Below are 16,092 nucleotides of genomic sequence, written 5' to 3' on the forward strand. Positions count from 1 at the left end.
CCGTCCTCTCCTTTCAGCTTGGTCACATGGCAGCAGAAGAGGCCCCTCCAGTTTGTGGCTGCTCTCTGGTGCTTCACGAGGTCCTTGCTCCTGCTTGTTCTCATCTCTCTGGTCTCTAATTACAAAATGGGGAGCGATTGGCTTGTGATTAAATGCTAATATCCTCTACGAGGACAGTGGAGCAGTGCCAGGTGGAGGGAATCCAACAGCGTAGTGCCAATGGAGCCCCCAACCCAGCTCCTCCTGCTGGCACAGGAGGATGGGCATGCCAGGTCTGGGTGGGAGCTCCAGTGATGGAGTCAATGGAGGAGGGTTGCCCCGCATCGCCTTGTGGATGCAGGGCATGGGGCTCACTGGGATACCCTGGGGAGAACGCTTTGGCGTTGTGCAAGGCTTAACTATGGGATGACTGGGGTAATAGCAAAGATAGGGAAAGAAAAGGATCAGAGTGGGTCAGTGAGGAAGAAACATTCAGTGTCTAGAGGGGGGCTATCAGTACCTAAAGGCAGGCTGTGAGAAAGGAGGGAATAGACTCTTTAGCAGGGTCTGTTGTGCTAGGACAAGAGGGAATGGTTTCAAACTAAAAGAGGGGAGATTTAGACCGGACGGTGGTGAGGCACTGGCACAGGTTGCCCAGAGAGGTGGTTGCTCCCCATCCCTGCAGACACCCAAGGTCAGGCTGGACAGGGCTCTGAACACTGATGGAGTTGGGGGTGTCCCTGTGCATTGCAGGGAGTGGGACAGATGGCATTAAAGTTTCCCTTCCAACTCAAACCATTCTATGACGTGCATACGCATGTTTGGGGTGAGAGAACATTGGTATTAGAAAGCAGGGAGGGAAGGGGAAAAACAAAGCTGTGTGAACAGTTTTTTTTTCTTTCTTTCTTTTTCTTGTATCATTTATCTGCCTGAATGCAATGTATTGGTTGATCTAGGATTCTGATGACATATTCGCCCTTCCTTTTCTTAGGTAGTCAGAAGGAAGTGGGCTAGAAAAGAAAACCTCAGCTCCTAACTGTGGGTCAGGTAGTGATCTTTATGCTGCAATGGGAAGGTTGATTGATAGTATATTTTACTATAAATAGGAGACCACAGCTGGCTTTGAGACCCACAGACTGAAGGAGGTCTGAGAGAAAGAGAACCCTGTCATCACTGCGTGCGCTCACCTGTAGCAGAAGAAGCTGCAATGGCTTTTACCAGCTATGCTGCAGGGGTAGGTATTTACATATGGTGTAAGATCTCTGATGCAACTTTCTGTCTTGAGCAATTGGAAGCGGGTGTGCTTCTCAATGGACAATGAAAGCTGTCACATCTCCAAGACGTGACCAGCCTGGTGTGGGAAGCAAGGGATTATCTGTTATGCATTTGTAAGGGCAGCACTGCTGGTATGGGATTGAACGATGCAGGCTATTTTAGACAGCTGAGAAGAGAAAGGGAGGAGACACTGTGAAGTGAATACCTGCACATTTAGATTCCAAACTCGGTAGCATTTGCAGCACTGTCAACGCTTTGGGTACTCCTAAATGCTTTGCATATCTGTCTTTTTTTTTTTTCCTGAATACCTTGCTTCTGGAAATGGTGGAAGACTCTCAGATTTCACCAAGAAAAGGGTTATTTCCAGCAGGTGTCTTCTAGGTGGCTTACCTTTCCTGGTCTGGAGAAGCATACGTCGTACCTAGGATTCTAAGCTTAGGTTGGTTTAGTTCTTAACCCACCTCCTAGAGATGTTTGACTCTGGAGGAGGAGGATGCTTTGCAGCTTGTTGGAGAGATGCTCTACTTGGGGCAGTGCCAACTATGAATCAGAATTAGCATCAGAACTTAGCATCCGTTATGCTGAGTGTTATTCAAATCTTGCTCTATTTTCTCCTGCTGATGCATCTCACCGAAATGCAAATGTGAAGATCTGCTGCCCAGTGCTGATTCATAGCAGTGAAGGAGTTCAGGATGCTGGTTGCTTGGTCCATTGCTTGGTTCAGCCGCGGCTCCTTGTGGCTTGAACTGGGACAATGACACCTTTCCCTCTCCTAGTTCAGGTCACTGCTTTTGGTGCTGGTCCTAGCACTCACCATAAGGAGCTCAGCCCATGGGAAGGTAGTTCGTCCTCGTCCCAGAAAGGATAGTGGCTCTGTGAGGCTTAGTGAAGACTGCCTGAACCACAAGGATCCCAACTTCCCTACCACGGTGAAAGTTGACATTCGCGTTGGCAGCTCGGATCCTGCCTCTAGGATGATCCATGACATCAGGAACCGCTCTCTCTCTCCTTGGAATTACAGGTAACTCTATAGATGTCATTTGAAACGCAATGGCCATGATGCACACTTGTCTTTTGGGGGTGGAAAAATGTCTCATTCTCAGCACATGCCTGCAGTCTTGTGAATACTGAAAGCTCTTTTTGACACACACGTTCATTTTGGTGTTGGGCGAGTCTTCTCCAGGTAAACTGTTTGCAGTGCAAAGGGACATCATTGGAATGGCTTCTAATTAACATGTCGGTCAAAGAACGGTCAAGGAACAGTTCCTTTAGGAAAAGAAGAATATCAGGAAAATGTAAAACTACAATGTACTAACAAACATTTTTTGAATGCTGATATTAAAACAAGCGAACATGAATGGTCCGTTTGTTATCAGTTATTTATTTCAACCAAACCCACTCCATTCATCTGCCGAAAAACAATATGGCAGCATTAGCCTCCCAAAATCGATTCCAGTTGCAGGAAATCATTTTAAAAACCGTTAAGGATTGCGAAGTTCTTTGGCTTTGTCTCCTGATGAGGAGAAGTAGGTGAATGGTACAGTGGAGGAAAAAAAGAAGATCTTACCATGGCATACACACGAGAAAATAGCAAACATATAAAACCCTTTTCATTGTCCCCATCCCCAGGCTCGATGAGGACCCCAGCCGCTTCCCCCAGGTGATAGCGGATGCCGAGTGCCGCCTTTTGGGCTGCCTGAACCCAATGGGGCAGGAGGACCGCAGCCTCAACTCCGTCCCCATCACGCAGGAGATCCTCGTCCTCCGGCGGGAGCAGCGGGGCTGCCAGCCCACCTACCGCCTGGAGAGGAAACTCATCACCGTGGGCTGCACGTGCGCTGCTCCGGCCATCCAGCACCAGTCCTAGGAGCAATCAGCAGCCACGCTGGGAGGAAGAGCTGTCTCCTACGAGCACCTCTTAGGAGAAATCCCAGTCGCTTACCTTGCATCCCAAGAATGCGGTGGGACTTTTCTGAATCTGGGCAAATTAACTCTTGAGAGTACTGATTCTTGCTGGAGTTCCTTTATGGGTTTCAGCATTGGAATCACCATTAGCTATTGATGGAGGGGAGAAAGGGAAATGTTTATGTTTCTATTTATGACTCTGTTTATGAGAGTCAAGACATCCAAAAATTGCTGAATGCTTATCTGTATTTATTCAGTAATTTATCGGCTTAATAAAGCTTGTATTTTATTTAAAAGAATGTCGTTTTGTGCTAGCTCAAAACGAAAGCAGACACCCGGCAGAATGGGTTTGTACTGCCGTGGCACTGCAAGGTTTCAGCAAAGCGAATGGGAACTTGCAGTCTAAACAGAGGGAAAGATGAAAAGAAGGGCTGAAAGCAGTGAAGTGAGGTTACATAGGCAGCACTGAAGGAGCTGGAAATGGAACCGATGCGAGGGGCTGGGATGGGGGGAAGAAGGAAGTGTGACACTGCCATGGACTGTGGCAACCGAAATTTGGGTTGGGGCCTAGCCCCATTCACATGAGCTCAGAAAACCTATCCTATCCTCTTCCAAACAAGACATCATCCTTGAAAGTTCCCTTCACCTCTACCAGCTGGGTGGTTACCTGAGCAGGAATTCAGGGGAAAGTGCAGAGATGGATTCATCTCACTGCTCCTTATCCAACCTGACCTTGAAGCGGTGGGTGAGGAGCCCTCCATATCAAGAGAACAAGCCAGAACCACCTGCAGGGCTCTTTGCTGGTGTTTGGTTTCATTTTTCCTGTTTTGTTTTTAGCTTTTTTTTTTTTTTTTTTTTTTAAGCATTACTCACCTTTCATGCAGACCTGGAGAAGATTTGATGTTGCCTCTAACTTTAGTTTCTACTGCTGAGGCTGTGAAGTCTCCATTACCTGGATCACCTGCATTTATCCCAGGTGAAACTTGTGTGCAAGCATTCTTATATTTCATTTCAGCTGCATTTAATTCACTTTATATTAGACATACTGGTGCAGGAAGACTCTGAGAAACATTCTCATTTCTTCCCCTGAGCAGCTCATGCCATCGTTGCGTCCAACCATCCCCTTCCACGCTTGACTTTCAAGCGCCATGCACTCCCTGGGAGCCTACCTGAGCAAGAAAAAACAAGCCATGGGCAGTGTGATGGAGAAACCATCTCATTCAATTACAAGCACTCGTACTCATTTGTGGCAGCAGCTGTTTCGTTATGACCGCCGAGCCCTTCATGTGGTGGGGAGCAATCCCACGGAGGCGTTCTCTGCGCGCTCTCGCTCAACGCCGGCGCTGCTCTTCCAGTAACCACTGACCAGGAAGCCACACACTGACACCCAGCTCTTGCTGGTGACCCATTTCTCTCCCTCTCAATAAGCCTAGCCTGTGGGGTTGCCCTCGTTTGTTGCGTGGAGAGAAAATGAGCCTGACGCTCTTTCTCCACTCATAATTGCGTTGGCATTGGGTTCACGGCAGCTGAATGGGTGAACTCTCCTGTGCTGTTGCTTTCAAACACCAATCACTCTACCCTAAGGTTTGTTCTAACAGGAGGAATGGTGAAGCAGCCAATTAAGAAAATTCAAAAGTACTTAACTAAGGAATTAAGGAAGTTAATTAAGGACCTCACCCATGGGTCATGAGGCTGTGGCTCCAGCTACAAACCACACATCACTCAGTAAGGGATGCAGTCATCTGTGGGGATTGTTTCCAAATAAAACCAGCAGCAAGGGTAATTTCCTTCTAATGGCGTTGTTCTTAGAGAGTTGTTTTTCAGCTGCTGGCTTTTAAGTTGAGGTAGGTTGGCTTTGATTCCCAGCAATCTAAGAACGTGGCAAACAAGATCATGCTTCCTGTAAACAGCACAGTCATATCACCACCAAGAGCTGATACACTTTGAAGCCAAGCACCAGACTTTGCTAAAGGCTCTACCTATTTTTTCTCTCCTGGCAGCAATCCACTCCTTTAGTCAGTGCACCTATCTCAGCACTAGGTCAGGCATCGCCTCTACTCCCAGCACAGCTGTGGATCTGGCTCTGAAATAGAGCTTAGGGCAGCCTTTAGGGACTTGGTTATTTGGCCAGGAGGACAAGGCACAGCTGTAGGTGTAGAAGCAGCTCCACAGTGTCTCCTCATATCTCACTGGGTTAAGTCAACCTATGCTAACAGGTTGGTGTCTGAGCCTCCGAGCTTTTCCTTTCTGCTCACCTCTCCCTGACCTCCTTTTGCTGTGCTTCACTCGCTCCTGCCCTTGGCTTTGCCCAGCTGGGAGCTCAAGCAGGGGTCCTGCTGGGTAGCAGCTCTTGTGGGAAGGTGAAGGAAGCATAGAGAACCCTGCATTAGCAGAGACATGGAGGCACAGCAGGGATGTGAGTCCAGGCAAAATCTTATTCCCAAATCTGTGCTGTGATATATTTTCTTTCTGGTATGATCCAGGCTTCTCTGGACCTTTAACAACAGGCAGAGGTTCTCAGTCTGCAGTCCTTTTGAAAACCTATAAGTCCACCTGTTGCCCAAAAGTGCTACTTTTAAATGTCAACAGAAATTAAATATGTAGAAATACAGATGTTGCAGCCTTAAGGGTTCAGGGGACAACCGGAGAGCTGTGCAAGCCGTGTGTTTAGTAAAGCAGAGGAGCAATAACTTGAAAATCCAGAAACAGTCGTGGCTTGTTGGGAATTAGAGCTAACAGGCCAAGTTCTGAGGGGGTGAATGCTTTGCTGATCAGTCCTTTGGGGATCTACAGTTTGGTGACAACACTGTGAATATAGATGAGGAGATGGCTTTTCACATCAGCTGTGGGTCCTGGTCATTCTGCAAGGCGACCTGACAGCTCCAGAACAGAAACTACACTCATGTCACCATCACAGGATAAAACATGAGATGTGCCTCCATCTCCCCCCCTTGTCCCTTAACCTTCTGCCTCTTACTTTTTTGCTCTCTGCTATTTTAAATGTATGCTTCAGAACACTCGAGGTGAGCGGGCCAAGACTGTATCTTCTACAACACTGCTCCATTTTTGCTTTTTGTGATTTTTTCCCCCCTTATTTAATTTTCCTAGCCAGAAAGCTAGCTTAGTTCTTCTTCTTCTTTGGTAACTCCTACACAATATTGATAATACACCTGATGCTCTTTGGGGTCGTGTACCAAGTAGGTTCTACTCTGCTGTGTCTGGACGTGGCTTTCTACAAGTGAGTTTTGATGGTTTTACTATCACGTACAGAGTAATGTTTCTATTTCCATCCTTACTAAGCACAATTTATTTGTATCACAGTCAAGATTTCTTGTTCCAGTAAATGAGCAGAGATGGTTTATCTTCTCTCTAAGTTGCCGCTATTATTTTTTTGGTTTGCCTTTTCTTTCAGACTTCTGAAATCTGCACTGTACTCCCTTACCTTGGCCCCTTTCTCATAGTAAGGTTTGCAAAACTGTTGAATCTTTCACCTCTCACAAGCGTCTGGCATCTTCCCAGCTTGATTTGATAACTGGCACCAATGAACTTGGATATCTGATCATCTGCCACACAAATCACAGAATCACATGGGTCATAGAATGGTTTGGGTTGGAAGGGACCCTGTGCACTGCAGGGGAGTTGGGCTAGATGACCTTCAGAGATGCCTTCCAACTCTAAGGATTCTATGATTCTAGTCATAAAATTAAACGCTCCTAATTGGGCAACATTAGTGATAGGTGGGCAGTTGGACTAGGTGCTCTTAGAGGTCTTTCCCAACCTTAATGGTTCTATGATTCTATTCTGCAGGAGCATGTACGACATCCATGCACCTCGCAGAGGAGAACGTGAATTTGATAGAATTAAAATGGTTGTGCCTGAAGGAAAGAATTTCATTGGGTTGATAAATGGTCCAAGGGATAATGACCCTGCTGGAAGAGGGGCTGGAGCATCTTTGCAGCAGAAAGTTGCACTCATTCTGGTACTTCAGCTGTCTGACCTGGTTCTGACTTCTTCCACGTTGTTGCTCTCTCAGAATTGCTAATAAATCTGCAGTTCTCATGTGCCAACCCGAGCTAAGCTTCATGCCTCTACCAAATGACTAAGGGTCAGTCCTTCATTTTGGCTGCTGGAAGTTACTGGGGCTGTAGCAGTCAATTTGCCAAAGCTCCTCCCATAGCAAGCGGTAGGACACTGAGAGGATATTTAATGGACAAGGCAGCCAGCTTTATTTCAGTCCTCCTGGATTGAAATTAATTGAACTTCATGAAAACCTCAGAGTTTTTCACCTCCCGGAGAGCAGTATAAAAACATCCGGGTCTCGGCAAAGCAGCCTGCCTTTGAAAGACAGAACATTGTCATGTTCCTTGCTGTATTTTTTTTTTTTTTTGGCTTTTTTTTTTTTTTTTTTTTTTTTTGCAATCTGCTCCTGTGCTTGATATTCTTGGCACAGCCAGCTGGGTGAACTTCAGGACCTGCAGCAGACCATGAGGAGGAACTGATGGAGATAAGGTAAGAAACAAGCGAGTTAGGATCTTGCGTACTGCTTAATACCTACATATGGGCAGCGTTATTTCAGGTTGTGTTTGATGACCATTAAAGCTGTCAACAAAACTGTTGACTGTCACTGTTTTTACTGCAGATACTGTCATGTCTCACAGTTAATGTTTCATAGGCCCAGTGTATCTCTGCTAGGTAAAACGATGGTATGAAATCTCTGGCTGTGCGGTCAGATTAGTTGGTGCAAGTTGATGCACCTGGTTTTGCCAAGAGCTGATGAGGGAGGGCTTGTGCTCATTGGCACAGCTGGAGGGAATATCTTCCAGCAAAAGTTGGGCTGATGACATCTCCAATTAGCACAGCTGGGTATGGGGAAGACGCTTTCACCTGAGGGGAACTTGCCTCTTTGGGATCTGCATTCCTGAGCATTTTTTGAGGTTCTTCCCTTCCTGTTGCTCTTGTTGGTGCCCAGGAAGGTAACACCTCCCCAGCACTACAGCAAGGCAAAGAGCCGGGTCCATGCAAACCATCTTTCCATTGAAACACGGAACGTTTTCACCGAGCTCCTTCAAACGGACGCTCTTGTGTTGCGAGATTCCCACCTACGCAGGTGTCTTCGCAGCCGTGTAGAAGTGCTGTGTCAGCGTGCTCTATATCTGGAGCACTGACTGCCGGCAGCAAACGCATTGGAAGGACACGAGCGTGGAGGAAATGACAGCGGTGGTTAGCAACGTGCATTCTCTCTGAGCAGCATTTGATTACTGCAGTGATCCACCTGACTTGCTCACGCTCCGTTCCCTACCCACGCAGGAATAACCCAAGTTAAGCTTCACGGTAGAAAGGCACTCTCCGTTTTGGGGGTGTAAGTTTCTTTTCTGAAGCATTTCGAGTGTTGTGCTGAAGCTTTCTTTGCAAATCCCTTTTCAATCAGATAGTGAAGTGCACTGGGTAATGACCCACAGCTTTATTTTTGCTGATTTGAAGTGTCTGTCAGTAAATTATTTCCCCCCAGGTGCCTTTCTTTCTCCACTGGTAAAACAATACTAAGGATACGAGTGCTAATTGTTCTGTATTCTTTATGTCCTACTGCAAGAGAGCTAGGTTTTATCAATAGAATTTCAGTTTTTCGTATCATACAAATCCCTTACATGGTCATAATAGAATGGAGTGATTTCTTGCTGTATGAGAAGTTTCTTCAGAAAGAAAGGAGAATACCACAGAAGTGATTTGCTGTTCGATTTCTTTTTTTTTTATTGCGTGGAGATAAATAAACATAGATAATTACAAACGTGTTTACCAGCATAAATAGAATTAAATAAATAGGCTTTTCAAAGTGTCGAGTAAGGACGTGTGAAGCGTTCCGATCAGTTTTCACGGCGCACATGAAAGGGTCCATGTTCTGAATTCAGAGTTTTATAGAGGAAAAGGATTTAAAAAAAAAAAACAAAACAAGCACAAAACTGAGATTCTTGCTAATCGTTGTGGCTTGGTTCAGCTCTGTGGATTTTCATCGCTGTTAGGTAAGGGAGTTCTCCTGCAGCTCCCTGCTCTTGCGCTGTGGACTCCCTTCAAGCCTGGTGCTGGATCAGTGGGGTGACACACGTGCATCCCACGGTGATCATTTTCTTCTCCAGGCGGTATGAGTGTTGGCAGCCCCTTGGCTCACGGCGGAGGACGATGATCTCCTGTTTGATGGGCACGGAGTTGACGCTGTGGTCCAGTTGCCCAGCTGAGTTCACGCACCTGGAATGGCGGCACTGGGCATCAGCAACCAGCCGGGGGAAGCGGTTGTGGTCCTCACTGATCCTGTAAATTGACAGGGAAGGATAAGGAATCATGGGCAGTGGAAATGCCGCTGCATCTCTGGAGGCATGTTAGTTTGGAGCTCGATGAGCTCCCCAGGTGGGAACCCACAACCCCTGGAAGACTGCCTATAAAGGAGCAGAAGACCCTCTGCTATTGCTGGTTTTTGAAGAACGAGTCAAGTATAAGTACTGTGTGTTTCTGATTGCAAGACTTGCATGCAAGGGGCTTGATTCAAGCAGGCACTGACTTTGAAGGACTAGTTAGAAGTGGCCTGGCCTGACTAATGGACCCAAAGAGGGTCAGCTCTTCCCCAGAACAGAAATGCTCTCAGGGCCTGATGTTGGTGTTACTAAAGCACCACTGTCTTCAGTGCAATGTCAGGCCTCCGAGGTTTTTGACGATCTCTTAGGTGAAGAATGCATTTGAAGGTAAATCTTGCTCCAGTATATACATCAATTAAATTACAAGGATAATTTGCTTTTTTTTCCCTGTATATTGGCCTATACCATACTTTTGCTCCCTCCCCCTTTACTCATTGATTAGCTTACAAAAAGGGTTATATGGACAGTGACTATCCTTACGTTTCCAAAATCTCTCACCACTGAAGTACTTAAACTAAAGAAATGGACGTAGCCTCTGCATTTCTCTTAACTCAGCACATTTCTAGACCACAGGGACAGAGCTGGTACCTGTAATCCCATGGAGCCAGTGAGCGTTTGCTGATATCAAGGGTCACTTTGGTATCCTGGTTCATGTTGCTGATGCTTATGTTGACTCTCACAGTTTGAGGGAATTTTCCATCTTTTAGTATTGGGCATCCAGCATCTGGTCTCTTGAAGAGGCTCTCCGGCTCGAGTCCTGCCCATATCACCTTCCCGTGGGCAGAAATGCTGGCTGACAGCATGGCCAGCAACACTAACAGCAGTGGTCTGAACTGGAGACAAATGGTGTATTTAGCACGGTGCAAGTACAGCTGCTATAGCACCACACAACTAATAATTCTTCTGTGGGGCTGGGAAATTCTTTCACACTCATCCTAGCTGGTAGTTAAAGCTCATACTGTAGGTTGAGGTAATTATGGAAAAACCTGCCATTTATCATATTCATGTTTGCATGGAATAATTCTTACTGACACCAGTGTATACTCAGTTGCTACTTGGTGATATACAAAATCTCAGTTATACCAAGTAATCTAATATTTGAGGTATTGGGAGAGTATAGCAGCAAAAAAATCACTCTAAGGTTGAGTTTTCAATTTATTCCTTGCCTTAGTTTAGGTTGCAGTATGTAGTTCACCAGCAAACCTGTACAATCTGTCCCATGCTGGTGCTACTCAGCAGCCTCTTGTTTCAATTCTTTTCAATAATTCAATGTTTTAACAGCTGTTTTGAAAATGAGTGCCCCATTCCTGAGTGTCATCTATGAGAATTGAAATACATCGAATTAGGGGAAAATAAAACACAAAGCAAGTTCTTACCAAAGGAGAACAAGGGATAGGAGACATCTTCCTTTTCTTACTGCAGCTGATGCTTGTGCTGGGCTCTGTCAAACTGAAGCTGACTGGGTGCATTTGCTGCTTGTCTTTTTATAAGGGCTTTCCTCCTGTCCTAGTTAATGGGGAGTGAGTGGTTTTTTTTCCCACCCTAACCAGTAGTTTCTTATATGAAGTTGAAAAGTGTATGTATATATTCCATTAACGCAATTGGAAAGCAGGATATAGGTTCCTTCCTTTACAGGTTTGTAGATGGTATCATTACGTAGAAACAAAACTCGATGCTGACGTTAAAAAACAACTGAAATGTTACATGCACACCTCAGCGAATGTATGCAAAGTGTGAGGTTTTGAGCTGGGACTGGAGTCGTCAATTGTAAATAAGTGTGCATCGTGGTCTCAGCTTGAGATGCTGTAGGTATCACAGACACTAGCATCGCTGTCATTGATGGCTTGGATCCAGTTGTTGGCCACTCTGATGGCTTTTCATTCTGAATTGGGCAGATGCTGGACAGCTGGTGCCCATCCTATTGCTCTCCACAGTTATTGTGTGCAGTCACTTGCCTCGATGTCTGAGGACCCAGATTTCTTCTCAGTATTCATTTTTCTTCCTCAAATTTCCAAGTCTGGATCAGGTTATTTTTATATATGTGTATACCTCACCTGTTACATTTCAATTTTAAATAGAATGCTTTTAGTTGGCGTGTTCCCAAATTCGGTCATCCTCCATCTAGGAAGCAAAGCCCAAAAGGCTGCTTTTCTTTGATTTTGAGATTGCCAACTTTTTATTCCACTTCTAGATCTTGCACTATGAGGCAGGTCTGTACCCCTAAGAAAGGGACTCTAGGAGGTGTGATGGATGTAGTTAAACCTTCAGTTCCTAAGTTAGGGAGAAGACAGAGAGGTTCAAGAAAAAAACCCTTTGAAAGCTGTGAGATGAAAAATGGCTCCTCTTGTAGGCAGGAGAACTGGAAGGAACTGCAGGCATCTGCTCCATGGAGCACCACGGAAGATAGGTGATACCATGCTACGATTGAAAATATTGGGAGCTGAACTGTTTCTCACCATGTAGCCCCAAGGCTGGCTGTATCCCAGCCCTGAATTCTGGTGATAGTAATCTGTGATCCCATGTGGTTCATCAGCCCACACTGCTGTCCCTCCATCCTTGTAAGAGCAGGGTACTGCAGCTGTGTTGTACGGTACCATGAAAGTATTTAAACACGCAGTGCTTAAATCCATGTGTTTGAGTGGACAGACTCTGATTGACATGGTGATGATCAGGATCCCTTTCTCCTGTTGAGGAATTAGTATTTTCAGTAGGACACTGTAAAGGAGCTGCAGGCCTGGAGGTGCTGGGATGCTTCAAGGCTGTCCCTCCTTCCAACTATAAATGCCTTGGAAACTAACAAAGGGAAGTCCTAGTATTTCAGTGCCAGCTCCAGCGAGATTCTCTACCTGAGCTTCATCACTATGCTGTTATCACAGCTGCCTCAGTTTCTTCTGAGGTGGAAACCTTGACTGTTCATTAAAAGCAGTGGTCTTGACTCTCAAACAGACCTTGCCCACAGAGAGATGGCTGCACTAACACTCCTCATCTGCTTTCAGGGGTTTAAACCAACAGGTCGTCAGCAAGTGTTTTGGTCACTGGGATGTATGGGTGGCTCTGGGACAGGGTGCTCCTGTGGAAGCATTACATGGCCTCTGGTAATTGCTCAGAACTTTGCAGTTGTGCCATCCAGCAGCAAAGTAGGGATGTGAACATTTTGGATAAGACACATACTGGACCAGGAACCAGAAACTTGATTTTTTTTTCCAAGCAAATGTCCCAACCAGCCTTCTTCCTCGTTCTCCCTAGCAAATACTTCATGTTGTAGCTATACTGGACAACTCAACACCTCCCAAGGAAAGATGCTTCACCCAGCATGCTGCAAAACCTGGCACATAGAGCTATATCTCAAGCCTCTCAGGCTGCAGTTTCCCAAGTAGGGATGCTGATCCTGATGAAATATGGGATACGGGAAGTCAGCTACCACTGTGTTCTCTGATGAGGATTTTGAGAAGCTGATTGGAGAGTTGGTAATGGACACACGCAAGAATGTTGATGCTTAGATTTTTAACGAAAGTGCTTACATTCTAGAAAAGAGGGGAGGAATGTAGTATCTATTCTTCTCTTTATCATTTCCCTCTTAGGAAATGAATTCTGGTCACTTTGCTCTGATAGAAGGTTATAAGCTGCTAGGATGTGTCCCCTGAAGCAATACCTGGTGTAGAAGACGTGGCAGTCTGACCCATTCCTCTTCTCAGGTCTAGTTTTGGTGATGTCTGCAGATGAAAATGTCACATAAAAGATGTGCCTAATATTTAGTTCCAAGTCCAAATTTTGCTCACCTTGTGCCGTCCAAAGGAGGATGTCAGCAAAGGCAGAATTTAGCTTGCAGTTTCTGCAAGAGCCATGACCTATATGAGCTTGTTTAGAAGATGCTGACACTTGAAAAGTTACATGTATAATCCAGTTTCCCTCTTAGAGTTAGAGACGTACAGGTTAACGGAAAAGGTTCCCTCAGAAGGGGTTTTCTCTAATGCCCTTTACTGAAATATCCATTCAAAGTGGGTCAGTTAAATTTTCAATTTTAGAACTAAGAAAGGTTTCAAAAGCCTGCAAGGAAGCGGAAGGTCAGGTTAAACCAGGCTGACCCTAAATCCAGCCTCATCTACTCTAAATGTGTCAGTGGTTTGGGTTACCTCACCACGTGAAAGGTGAATAGTCAGGCAGTCAAACACCGCTAATGTAACGCAACCCTGAAAGGGTGAAAAAAAAAAAAAACCCAAAACTTTCCATGGTTTGCTTTGTGCCATGACCACAATCATCTACAATTTTCGTAGGCAAGATGAGAGGGTCTCAGGAAAAAAATGCACATCTTGAAACGCTTCCATCAGATCTAAATTATACAAATGAAACCGCCACGTTTCTGACCCTAAGATTTCTACAAGCTTAAGTAACTTTCCATTTCATCCTGGTCTGCGTGGAGGAGAAAAACCGAATTCATTTTTTTTCCGCATGACATTATTAACTTCATGGGATATGCTTAATTCTGATGCTCAGCTCTCTTTTAACTGCCGGTTTCATTTCGGTATGCAAAAGGACTATATATACACGTACGCATATTTTTAATTTGACTGTTTTTTTCTACAATCGTGCATAAAGACACATGCAACAACAGTTTTTATAACCCACGCGTATATTATTTTAGGTATTTGCCACAGGGGGCGCTGTGGTTCACAAAGACTTCCTGTTAGGGCAGGAAACAATTAGTGCCGCGTTCAGCAGACCCCGCAGTTACTTGTAGAGCTGAGAACAAGGATGCTCAAAAAATTCACTGAACAAAAGATAGTGAAAGATTACCTAAAACCATCTGAAATCAGAGCTAGCCCTCTGCTGGGCTCTGGTGGAATTTTTCTCATGGTTAAGTAGTTACTGAAGCACTTTACCCAGCTGATATCCCTCAGGCACCCAAATCTGGTTATATTGGTCTCCGACACTTTCTCCACTCAAAGTCAAAGTGTGAGTCAGACGGCAGCGCTCCGGTGTCCTAACGTATTTTGCTATAAATTAAAACAGAGAGACCTTTACATTGGCTGGTTTGGCTGAACAGGGATTTTCTAGAACTTAGGTGGAAAAACAAAGTGTGTGGCTGCTGGAAGCAAGGTCAGGAGAGATGGCAAGGGTACTGGGATGCTGTTTGCCTTTGCAGGCAGAATATTTGGAGCAGGTCCCCTGGGCAGCGGGCACAGCCCCAAGCTGCTGGAGCTCAGGGAGTGCTGGGACACCGCTCTCAGCCATAGGGTTGGGGTTTGGGGGTGCTGAGTGGGGTCAGGGTTTGGGCTCAGTGATCCCTGTGGGTCCCTTCCAACTCGAGGTATTCTATGAGTCTTTGAAATATTTTAAACTTTTTTTTTTTTTCCATCACAGTCAGTTAATTTTGCGTTTCTTTTGTAAAATGAGTTTTTCTATTTACCTGTAGGCAGACATTTATATATTTTTTTTCTTTCTTTCTTCTTTCTTTTTTCTAAGTTAAGGCAACACTTCCTTTTAAGTGCAAGCACCACATGACCACTGTGCGATGTGGAGGAGGGTACTGGATGATCCGTGGTTACAATACTTCTGAGGCCTGGAGGTATCTGAGAGAAACTCCAAACCCAAAGAAGAGAAGCTGAGAGCACCTGATTCAACACTGAAGTTATATTTCAGATTAATACAATTTAATTCCTGCTCTGAGTGGACATTTTGTTCGGGAACATCCAGAGGTCCCCTCCAAAGGGGTTGAATTACTGCTGCTTTCTCCTTCTCCTTGATCATTGTAGGAGCTGTCATAAAAGATAAAAGAACCTTTTATCTCTGTTTAACAATTGCCTCTCCAGCTGCTGCAGTAGAAATTATCATTTCCTACAGCACCCCTAAATTCTTCAAACACAGCTCAATCGATATCGTAGTTATTCATCAGCTGTGGTTGCTGTCAGTGGTTGGCGCATCTGTTGCCTGACTAATATCTAATATCTAGGTAATCGAGAAGTTGACTTCAAGGAAGTAGACAGCTCACTTTGGTTATGGACCGCCGTTTTGGAGGATGGGAAAGAGAGGGCTTGCAGGTGTGTGAGCTGGACTTGATGAGATGCAGGATTTTTAAGCCTACCCTGTAGTAATTAATAGGTGATTAAAACAGAACTGTAATGTGGTTTGGATAAGTGGAAAAGGGCTATGTTTGCTCCCTGCAGTCACATCCTGATCAGCAGCGGTGTTGCTATTAATGTTATTGCCCAGGGATTCACTGCAGAGCTGAGCCAAATTAGCAGCTAGTGCCCAATGGAAAGGACGGTATCTCTTGTATCTCTTGGCCAACACAAGGTACATGCTTTCACGTTGCCTAGTGAGCAAAGACAGCAGATGTTGTGGTTTAACCCAGCAAGCAGATAAACAGCACTCAGCCTTTTGCTCAGTCCCCCCACTGTGGGATGGGGGAGAGAATGAGAAAGAAAAAAAAAGTAGAACTCGTAGGCTGAGATAAGACTATTTAATAGGACAGAAAAGAAAGAGAGAAATAGCAGTAGTGATAATAAGTTCCCTCAGGAGATGCCAAGAT

At 45.2% G+C, this 16,092-nt stretch overlaps 2 protein-coding genes and 1 long non-coding RNA gene across 3 annotated transcripts; 2 read left to right on the plus strand and 1 right to left on the minus strand.

Annotated features, from left to right (window-relative positions):
* Positions 1,030–3,407, plus strand: LOC110396344 (interleukin-17F-like). Its single transcript, XM_021391952.1, has 3 exons — positions 1,030–1,213; positions 2,031–2,275; positions 2,884–3,407. The coding sequence occupies exons 1-3, from the start codon at positions 1,187–1,189 to the stop codon at positions 3,119–3,121; spliced, it is 510 nt and encodes a 169-aa protein (XP_021247627.1). The 5' UTR covers positions 1,030–1,186; the 3' UTR covers positions 3,122–3,407.
* On the plus strand, positions 5,288–15,927 carry LOC110396834. Its single transcript, XR_002437294.1, has 3 exons — positions 5,288–5,375; positions 7,610–7,668; positions 15,027–15,927. It is a non-coding gene; the product is annotated as an uncharacterized LOC110396834 (long non-coding RNA).
* On the minus strand, positions 9,207–10,966 carry LOC110396833 (interleukin-17A-like). Its single transcript, XM_021392700.1, has 3 exons — positions 10,940–10,966; positions 10,152–10,396; positions 9,207–9,462 (listed from the first exon to the last, which is right to left on the minus strand). Exons 1-3 carry the CDS (start codon positions 10,964–10,966, stop codon positions 9,225–9,227), a joined length of 510 nt encoding a protein of 169 aa, XP_021248375.1. The 3' UTR covers positions 9,207–9,224.

This window comes from Numida meleagris, chromosome 3 (genome assembly GCF_002078875.1).
Source record: "Numida meleagris isolate 19003 breed g44 Domestic line chromosome 3, NumMel1.0, whole genome shotgun sequence".
In the NCBI taxonomy this organism is placed as follows: Eukaryota; Metazoa; Chordata; class Aves; order Galliformes; family Numididae; genus Numida; species Numida meleagris.

What these genes read in the sequence shown, in the direction of transcription:
- LOC110396344 (XM_021391952.1), top strand. Translation starts at nt 1,187, where the DNA reads ATGGCTTTTACCAGCTATGCTGCAGGG. An exon ending in TTACCAGCTATGCTGCAGGG is followed by an intron (nt 1,214 to 2,030) that starts GTAGGTATTTAC and finishes TCCCTCTCCTAG; the next exon opens with TTCAGGTCACTGCTTTTGGT. An exon ending in CTCTCTCCTTGGAATTACAG is followed by an intron (nt 2,276 to 2,883) that starts GTAACTCTATAG and finishes CCCCATCCCCAG; the next exon opens with GCTCGATGAGGACCCCAGCC.
- LOC110396833 (XM_021392700.1), bottom strand. Translation starts at nt 10,966, where the DNA reads ATGTCTCCTATCCCTTGTTCTCCTTTG. An exon ending in CTATCCCTTGTTCTCCTTTG is followed by an intron (nt 10,397 to 10,939) that starts GTAAGAACTTGC and finishes ATTTGTCTCCAG; the next exon opens with TTCAGACCACTGCTGTTAGT. An exon ending in CTGGCTCCATGGGATTACAG is followed by an intron (nt 9,463 to 10,151) that starts GTACCAGCTCTG and finishes GTCAATTTACAG; the next exon opens with GATCAGTGAGGACCACAACC.